The sequence below is a fragment of the Ipomoea nil genome, unplaced genomic scaffold (assembly GCF_001879475.1).
Source record: "Ipomoea nil cultivar Tokyo-kokei standard unplaced genomic scaffold, Asagao_1.1 scaffold1043, whole genome shotgun sequence".
NCBI classification, from domain to species: domain Eukaryota; kingdom Viridiplantae; phylum Streptophyta; class Magnoliopsida; order Solanales; family Convolvulaceae; genus Ipomoea; species Ipomoea nil.
Window position 1 is genome coordinate 2324725 of NW_017617471.1, and position 10577 is coordinate 2335301.

Here is a 10577-nt window from a genome sequence, read left to right on the forward strand (position 1 = left end):
TTTCACATAAACATTCTCCTATATATTATAGTTTGTATACTTTAATGTAACTTTTATAATAAATTAGTAATTATTGATGAGTCATTTAATTCATGAGAAAAATATAATAATGATATATGACTATATGTCATGGTACATATTAAATGGTATAAAATTTTAATACTTTTCTATATAGAAAGTGAGGAATTATATGAAAATGGTGCATACTTGTATTATTATTTTTATTACAAAGGAAGGGGGATACCCATACAATCTATGCCTACACTGAGGCTCGAAACCTAGACCTCCCACATAGGGGAACAATCCGATACCAGTGGACCACAAGCCACCGGTATTATTATTGGTTACGATTTTATCTAGTTAACTGGCAAGATACATTCAGTATGCAAAATTAATAAAACAAAAGAAAAGCGAAACTATGAATAATTTTAATTATAAATGAATACAATTTTATAGTTTGGTTCGTTATATAAAATAAAAATAATTATATTTCAATTTTGATTGGTTTACGTAGTTATATTTGGAAATTAGTATATAATAATTAAAATGAAAAACATACCCACATAGTGTAATTAATGTGTGTGTGTATATATATATATATATATATATATAGTAAATTCATTATTGTAGAGAGTGAAATTCAAACAAAAAAAAAAAAAAAAAAACATGGGGGAAATAGATGGATATGAATTGAGAAGTCTAGAATTTAGAAGCCCGAAAAAAATTGAGAAAAAAATAAGAGCTAGAAAGTGATGAATTATATGTAACTTTGTTTGATAAATTTGTAATTGATGAGCCATTTAATTCACGAAAATTAATGAATGAGAAAAGTAATGATATATGACTATATGTAACGGTACATATTAAATGGTACAAGATTTTAAACGAATAATGGTATACTTTTTGATATAGAAAGTAATGAATTATATAAAAATGTTACATATATTATTGGTTACAATTTTATCTAATTAACTCGCAAGATAATAAAACAAAAGAAAAAGTAATTTGTTAGCCCCCGGGTCCGTTTGAATTTACAATAATGAATTTTATATATATATATATATATATATATATATATATATATATATATATATATATATATATATATATATACATTAATTACATTATGGAATTTTTGTCATTTTAATTATTATATATTCATTTAATTCTCTAATATACACTCCGTAAACCAATCAAAATTTATACATAATTCTTTTTTTTTAAAAAATCATGAACCAAACTATAAAATCGACCAGGACTATGTGGTCCAATGGTATCCGGGTTGGACTTCTATTTGGAAGATTATAAGTTCGAGCCTCAGTGGAGGCGTTATTGGTTCTTTGTGTTTCAGTAGGTTGAGAAAGTATATGAACAGATACTACAATGTAATAGAGCCAGTAACTTTCAAAAAAACTATAAAATCGTATTCATTTTAAATTAATATTATTATTATTATTATTATTATATAATTAAAAGTAAAATCCTTCTTATACCATTTTCCCGCCCAAAATTTGATGACATTTTTGTAAAACCAAACTCATAATTATTTTAGTTAAAATTATTAATTTTATTGACTAACCATATATATTTTCATTAAATTTATTGCCTAAGAAATTATTTTCACTAAAATAACCATATATAGTTTTACTCCTATTTTCTTTTCACACACACACAAAAAAAAAAAAATCATATATAATTTTACTAGAATAATTATTACAATTTGTGCTATATATTATTCTTCCCAAAAAAAAAAATAATAATAATAATAAGAAGCCGACCATCACTTCCAGCAAGATCCAGACCGGCGTGAGATTGGTTCTTCCTGGCGAATTGGTAAAGAACGTTGTCTCTCTGAAAGCACTAAAGCATTCACCATATTTACAAGCTCTTAGATGAAATTATTTAAATATATGTTTTCTTTTGATATAATCTGAATTTGGGTTAATAGATGTAAAGTAACTTGGATTTGGTTTAATTTCAGATTATACAGTACTGTTATCTATCTTCAACTATCAGTGAATCGATTAGCATTCTCCAAAAAAAAAAAAAAAAATCTTGAATGTCTAGGATAAAATGAAAACAAAAAAAAAAAAACTTAAAATTCAATATATATATATATATATATATATATATATATATATATATATATATATATATATATATAAATAATACTTTAGAGGAATAAGGCCATCGAACTTTAAAAAGCTACAATTGGGTCCCTGAACTAACCAATTCTATTCAATTAGTCCAATTTGTAGGTTTTTCAAGTGGTTAGCAGGTCACCAATTTTCAAAATATTTTTTAAAAATTATTATTTAATATTAATAATTAAAATTAAAAAAAAAAAAAAAAAAAAAAAAAAAACAAACAAACAAACCAGATCGCCGGAGACGAAGAAGGTTTCTTCGTCTCCGGCTATGGAGACGAAGATAAGTTATCTTCGTCTCCATAGCCGGAGGCGAAGAAGTTATCTTCGTCTCCATGGCCGGAGACGAAGAGACTCTTCGTCTCCGGCCATGGAGACGAAGAGTTTCTTCGTCTCTGGCCGGAGACGAAGGAACCTTCTTCGTCTCCGGCCAGAGACGAAGAAGTTAACTCCGTCTCCATGGCCGGAGACGATAACTTCTTCTTTTTTTTTTTCTTTTTTTTTTTTTTAATTTTGAATAATTATTTTAAATAATAATTTTTAAAAAATATTTTAAATTAGAGGTGACCTGCTAACAACCTGAAAAACCTACAAATTAGACTAATTGAATAGAATTGGTTAGTTCGGGGACCTAATTGTAGCTTTTTAAAGTTCGGTGGCCTAATTGCATTATTGAGTGTAGTTCGATGGCCTATTTGACCCTTATTCCTACTTTAGAATATAATTCAGAATTTAATGAATCGTGAGCCACGGAGAGACTTCTTTTGCAACAATATTATCTAGAAAATAAATTTAAAATAAAATAAAACAAAATCAGACAATTAATTAATAAATTCAAAAAATTAAAAAGATTTATACAATTAATTAATTAATTGTAATTACAATTATGATTATTCTAATTAAAAAATTAAAGAATTAATTGTAATAATGGTTCAGACCTTCATATTAATACACTAATAATAATTATTCGAATTAAGCTACTAATTATACATTATATTATACATATATTATTATTTTCCAAAATTAAGGAATTAATTAAATATATTTTAATATAATTAAGGAATTATTACTTTGCTAAAATTAAGAAATTAATTTTGTATTAAAGGTAATAATGATTAAATTAGTACACTAATAATTGTTATTCTACTTAAGCTAATAATTATTTATATTACTATACAATTATTACTATTTTCTAAAATTAAGTAATTAATTGTATTAAAGTTAATAATGATCAGATTAGTATACTAATAATTGTTATTCTAATTAAGCTAATAATTATTTATATTACTATACAATTATTACTATTTTCTAAAATTAAGTAACTAATTGAATAAATTTTAGTAAAATTAAGGAATTATTATTTTGTTAATTATGGAATAAGGTAATAATGATCAGATTAGTACACTAATAATTATTATTCTGATTATGCTAATATTTATTCATATTATTATACATTTATTATGTTTTTTTAATATAAGGTAATTAAGTCAACAAATTAGTAAAATTACTATACATATATTATTCATTAGTAATATTTTTATTCAAGTATAATAAAAATCCTAATTTTAATTAGTAATAGAATAAAAATCATAATTGTGACCTGCCGTCTTAATAGGTAATATAATAAATACCATAACAATAACCTACTTTTAATTGGTAATAATCGCATATTACTATTTTCTCACCTATATTAATATTTCAATAATAATATTATACATTATCAATTAAAAATGGAACAGAAATTAAGTAAAAATATCATTGCATATGATATTATAATTGACTAATTGACTAAAAAAAAGAAAAGAATAATTGGCTGAAAATGAATCTGATATTACTAATTGACTTAAAATATAAAAGGATCGCTAATTGACTAATATTTTACCATTATATATATATATATATATATATATATATATATATATATATATATATATATATATATATATATATATATATATATATATATATATATATATATATATATATATATATATATATATATATATATATATATATATATATATATATATATATTTCACCCGAGTCACACATCCTGAAGGACTGAAGGTGTTAGCTATAGGCGATGATGGATGAGATTGTGTTGCTACTACCAATGTCGTCTACAAAGAGATTTCAATAATGTATAAATACAATCGTTGATATTATGTTTTTTTTAGAAGGAATTAATTCATTAAATCAGCTTCAAGAAAGCTTACAAGAAAAGAAGGTGGAGAGTCTAACCACTCCCCGCAATCTGACATAGAAAAGGCCGCCCTAGCAAGAGTATAGGTTGCACTATTCGCAGACCGCTTAACACAATAAAATTCAAAATCACCTATGACGGAAGCTAAATTTTTAATATCATCTACCAATAAGCCAAAAGCAGAACTAATAGGAGAAGAACGAATGGCATGAAAAAGTACTTGAGAATCCATTTCAATATCCATTTTTAAATGACAAAATTGCTATACATCTAGACAAAAAATTATATCTTCCATATAAATGAATTAAGATAGCAATTCATTCCTATAACTGAGTTGCTAGAGAACGAGCGCATTTGCCTAATTTATAAAAAATAATAAACAATGATAAATAAAATCTCCAAAGTTACAGCACCGCATGCATACATCTGCACATTAGCTATTAATTTGAGCAATTATTTGCTCAAATTCAAACAATAATAACATCAAAACACACAAATGATCGAACATTTTCAATTGCATTATATAATACAGAGTATTTGATGCTCTATTTAAATAATTATATATGCATTCAAATATTCTTAATATATTACAACAAATTCATTATGTGTATCGCACGGCCGAAATACTAGTTATTCATAATTTCAATTTCTTTTGTTTTATTTTGCATACAAATGTATCTTGCAAGGTAATTAGATAAAACCATAACCGGTATCATTTTCATATAATTCTTTACTTTCTATATAGAAAAGTAGGTAATACATCTTGTATGATTAATATGTACTGTCACATATATCATAACCTTTCCCATTTAGTAATTACTCATGAATTAAATGACTCATTAATTACAAATTTGGGGAAAAACGCTCTCGACCGTTGACCTATTTTTGGTAAGTCTGGAGCGATCCACCTTTTACGTTCTTTCCTTCCGCATGCAGACTCCGGCGGATCCTCCGCCAATGTCCGGCGCCCCGCCTGATGGCGACAAAGGGAGGAATTTCAAACGGTTTAGGGCGACGAAGAGATCCTTTGCTGATGCAGTAACGGCTATTCCGACAGCCAGTGATGATACGATGATGGAGGCTGACAACGATGATTGGCTCAGTGACGAGGTGTTGGCAGTCTTGAATGAAGAAGTTGTTCCTCCGGCGAACCCGTTGGGCCTCCCGGTGGTCACTTTCTCAAAGGAACTCCGCAAAGAGATCGTTCAGCCATGGAGAAACGCCCTAACTCTCAAGTTCCTTGGTAAGCGTATTGCGTTCAATTTTCTCCTCAATCGCCTCTCCAGGATGTGGAATACTGAGGGGAAGTTCCAACTTATTGACTTGGGATATAACTGGTATGTCGCCCGGTTTGATCGGGCTAGAGATTGCATGAACGTCTTAGTCGGCGGCCCCTACAAGGTAGCTAACCACTATGTAGTGCCTCAACGGTGGACACCGAGGTTCAAACCTGCGAAGGCCACAGTGGAGAAGATGATGATATGGGTAAGGTTGCCGGAACTCCCATTGGAATTGTTCCGTGAAGATTTAATCCGACAGATCTTGACTCAAGTGGGAACTCCGGTGAAACTCGATAAAACCACCACTGGAACAGAAAAAGGACGGTTCGCTCGCGCTGCTGTGGAAATCGATCTCAAGAAGCCACTCGTGTCCATGATCATCGTTGAAGACATGATTCAGCAGGTGGAATTTGAAGGGCTACACACCATTTGCTTCGAGTGTGGTGAAGTAGGGAATAGGTCTAATGCCTGCCCAAAGAACATGCCGGTGACTGCAGTGCAGTCGGAACAACAAGTCGATGCCCCTATGGAGCAAACTGCACAGCAAACTCAGACTCCGGTCGCCTCTGCTACGCAACCTCCAACTGAGATGCAGAGGTATGGCCAATGGATGATTGTCCAAGACAAACGTGCAAATCAGGGGAAGCAAGCCAAGAAAGCTCCTCCAAAGGCCACGCAAATGGACAAAGGGAAGTCATCAGCTAAGCCGACTAATATGGCGCAGAAAGGAAAAGGAAAGAGCCTGGATCAACCTTCCAACATGTTTTCAGCGTTGCAAGAAGTCTCGGAGGAACCCCTTACGAGCGACACAGTCCCGCCGGCGCAATCGAACGACTAAGGAATCACCAAAGCACCCGCTGTTATGTCTGGTAAGGATACGACCCCCTTAGCTTCGAACCAGTCTAAGTATATTTTTGCCATGCAGGAGCAACACGTGTGGAAAAGGACTCTGGAAAACAGGACAAAGTGAGCTCTTCTGGAAGAAAAAAGGGACCTCCCAAGAGGAGTAATAAGGGTTCATATAATGCAAACACACATGGCGAAGGCTCCATCACTGCGACATCGAGGCTTGCTTCGTCTAGCACTAGCACATTCATCTTTGGCCATCCCTCGCCTGACTTGGTCCAACCTATGGACTTGAATAGCGCTCCGGAGGAAAGCGGTAATCTTGATCCCTCCACTTCTGTTATTGCTCAATGATTTTTATCGCCTGGAATTGCAGGGGTGTGAGGAGTGGGGGTACTAGGCGGCATGCTAGGGATCTCCTGAAAATGCCGGATGTTGGCGCGCTTTGTTTCTTGGAAACAAAAACTAAGGCAGCTGATGGTTTACTAAAAATGGCTGATAAGTTTGGCTTTTGTTCTTCCTTTATGGTTGATCCTCTCGGTTTTGCGGGAGGTTTACTCTTAGTTTGGAATAAAGACCGTGTTCCACTCTTTGTGGTCGAACACAATTCTCAGACCATCCACACTTTGATTCCGCAGCGGGATGGTAAAAACATTCGGATTTCCTTTGCTTATGTTAGACCCAATCGTAGGGCGAAAGAAATTTTTTGGCAGGGTTGCAAGGACTACTCTACTTCCTTTCAAGACCCATGGGTTGTCCTTGGTGATTTTAATGACATCTCAGGGCAAGCAGACCAATGGGGTACGGGGGAGATCGTTGTCAGTTCAGTTGACAAGTTTTTGGACGCGATGAATGACTGCGGCCTCATGGATCTTGGGACTTCTGGGTCCAGATTCTCATGGTACAGGAAAGTGGGGGAGAGGGTCACGCTCAGAAGGAAGCTTGACCGGGTTCTCTGGAATATGGAAGCACAGCTGTCCTTTCCTGAAGGAAAAACCCACATCTTGCCTTGTACTCATTCGGACCATCATCCTGTCCAGTTTGATAGTGCCGCGGGTACTCCACCACCTAAGTAAGAGAGACCGTTCAGGTTTGAGGTGGCTTGGCTCTTGAGAGATGATTATCGAGGAATCTGGCATCAAGCCTGGAGCTCCTTCTCAAATAATATCCCAAGCGCCATTGATCACATGGTTAAGTTGTCTAAAGATTGGAATCACAAAACTTTTGGGAATATCTTTCACAGGAAAAAAAACACGCTAGCAAGAATAGTGGGGATCCAGGCTTCGCCCAACTACAGTTCTGATAGGGGGTTGTTAAGGCTCGAAAAAGCTCTTCTTAATGATCTCAACAATACCCTGAAACAAGAGGAGGTTTTCTGGTACCAAAAATCTCGTAAGGACTGGGTTCAGGATGGTGACAAAAATACTACCTTCTATTGATAAGTGCTTATTTGTCTATATTTTCCTCCCTTTCACTAAGTCATTTTGCCTATAGTTCATTCCAAATTTCATGAGATTATGATTAAATTGTATTATTTTGCAAGGAGTTTTGTTTGGAAACAAAGATGAGTATTTTCAGGCATTTTGGTGGACATTGGAGTCAAATGGAGCATTTTGGATGCATTAGGAGTCCATGGGAGCCAATGAGAAGTTAAGAGGATGGACAAAATACTTCCAAGGGAGCCTAAGAGTGGTGTATTCAATGGTCTTAGTCATTTGGGCAAACCAAAACAAAAGAGGAGCAAAAGATCAAGACATTGTAATTTTCTCTCATTTCGGACACTGTTCGGTTTTCTGACCATATCTCGATCTAGGAATGTCCAAATAAAGTGATTCTTGCACCATTGGAAAGCCAACTTAAAGTGCTACAACTTTGTTGAAGACCACAAGTGCAAATAAAATGATTTTAGAGGAGAAAAATAGCATAGAATTCAAAACAAGTGCACAGAATTCTGTTTCCAGAAGCATCGTACGCCCTGCCGTACGCCCATACGCATGCCAGTACGCATCTCTTCTCCCTGATCCAGTTTTCACTGGAAATGCAACAAAAATCGTACCCCATGGCGTACGCCCATCCCTGAGGCCATCCCAACCTGCTCTGCCTCTTTTAAACCCTGTTTTCTCTCATTTCTATTCGGTTTTGACTCTTGTTAGAACCCTAGACACTCTCTTTCACTTCCTTTCATATTTTAGTGTTAGATTAGGCTTAGATTTAGGTTCCACAACATATTTCAAGCTTGTAATCTTGGATTTGAAGCTTGGATTCTAACATTTGAAGATTCTTCTTCCATTTTCAATACATAAGTTCTTCTTCCTTTTGTCTCTTTATTTTGCAAGATTTATGTTTCATGCTATTTAATCATGAGTAGTTAGTTTTTGGACTTGAGTTAGGGTTGTATTATCTATCTTGATGCTTGATTTGTGATTATTGCAAAAAAGGGGGAAGAACTCCAACCTAGGGTTCATGTGTTTGTGAAGGTTTTGTATTTATATCTTGTTAATGTTTGATGTACACATTCATTAGCTTGTTTTTGGAGGATTCCTTGCCTCAACGAGAGTTGGGTGATGAATCCAAGCCACCCCTTGCATAGACCCGATTTCTTCCTACGAAAATAGGGGAAATTGGGGGCTTTAGATGCTTTGTGTGCTTGATGGGCTTGGAATTGATTCATCACGAAAGTGGGGCAATTCCTTGTTCTAATCCTTGTTTATTAATCATGAGAATGGTTCGTAGACTAGGATACCTACGTGCATTCCCGCTTGATTCCTTGGTTACTTATTCTCCCTAATCCCTTAAGTTGTTAAAGCATCTAGATGATAATGCTCCCTAGCTTGAGTCCTATTTCTTTATTTCGTGTTTTCATCTTGTTAATATGTGTTTGTGTTACTTTGTTTAGTTACCGTAGCCTCAATCTCGCTATGATTTGCTTAGCTTCTTGTTGATTTCCTTATGCTAGTGTCTAGTTTCTTGTGATTGCATATTGCGTGCCATAACCCCCAATCCCCTGAGGACGACATAACACACCCGAGCTCACATCTTATTTTTGCTACAATCATCTATCATAGGGCGACCTTGGTTAGAATGAATCGTTCGAGGGTCACCATGCTAAAAATTAACGGTGAGTGGATTTCCGATCCCCAAACCATTAAAGACCATATCACTAACTATTTTAAATGCCTTTTTAATAGGAACCAAGACACAACGAAGGAGACTCCTACCCTTAGGAGCGGGCGTAATATCAATAACAGGCAGGCACAAAGTTTGATCCGGTATGCTACGGTGGAGGAAGTCCGCCACGCTGTTTTCGGCATGAAACGGTTTGGGAGCCCGGGCCCGGATGGGATCCAAGCAGCCTTCTATCGGCATTACTGGGATATCGTTGGTGACTTGGTAACGAATTTCGTTAACTCGTGTCTCATTTCAGGTACCGTTCCAACTGGAATGTTGGAAGCTTACATGACTTTAATTCCCAAAAAAGATTGCCCAGAAAATGCAGGGGATTTTAGGCCAATCACTTTGCTTAATGTGATCTTCAAGATTGTCTCCAAAGTTCTTGTCAACCGGCTCAGACCAGTCATGAAGAAATTGGTGGGGCCGTTCCAAAACAGCTTTCTCCCGGGAAGATCTACTCTTGATAATGTTGTTATGACCCAAGAGATTGTTCACAATATGTCTAAAGCCAAGGGCAAGAAGGGCTTCATGGTTCTCAAATTGGTTATCCACAAGGCCTACGACAGCCTGGATTGGGGGTTCCTAGAGTCGGTCCTTTGCAAATTTAACTTCCCGAATTGACTGATTTCCCTGATCATGTTCTCTCTCAAAGAAAGCACTATATCTATTAATTGGAACGGAGGTAAGCTCCCCGTCTTTGGGGTGGGTAGGGGGGTCAGACAAGGTGACCCCTTGGCCCCCTATTTGTTTATTCTTGCTATGGAAACCCTCTCTTGGGCAATTCAAGAGGAGGTCAGTGCTGGAAGTTGGAAACCCTACAAAGTGGCACGTGGGGGCTCGAACATCTCTCATCTTTTCTTCGCAGACGACCTTATCCTCTTCGGGGAAGCTTCTGAACAACAACTCAAAATTATTCTCTCGGTGGTTGACA

At 34.8% G+C, this 10577-nt stretch overlaps 1 protein-coding gene across 1 annotated transcript; it reads left to right on the forward strand.

Annotated features, from left to right (window-relative positions):
• The first annotated feature begins 6665 nt into the window (after positions 1-6665).
• LOC109181124 lies at positions 6666-10267 on the forward strand. Its single transcript, XM_019330878.1, has 4 exons — positions 6666-6751; positions 6852-7547; positions 7719-7853; positions 9664-10267. The coding sequence occupies exons 1-4, from the start codon at positions 6666-6668 to the stop codon at positions 10265-10267; spliced, it is 1521 nt and encodes a 506-aa protein (XP_019186423.1).
• The last annotated feature ends 310 nt before the right edge of the window (positions 10268-10577 follow it).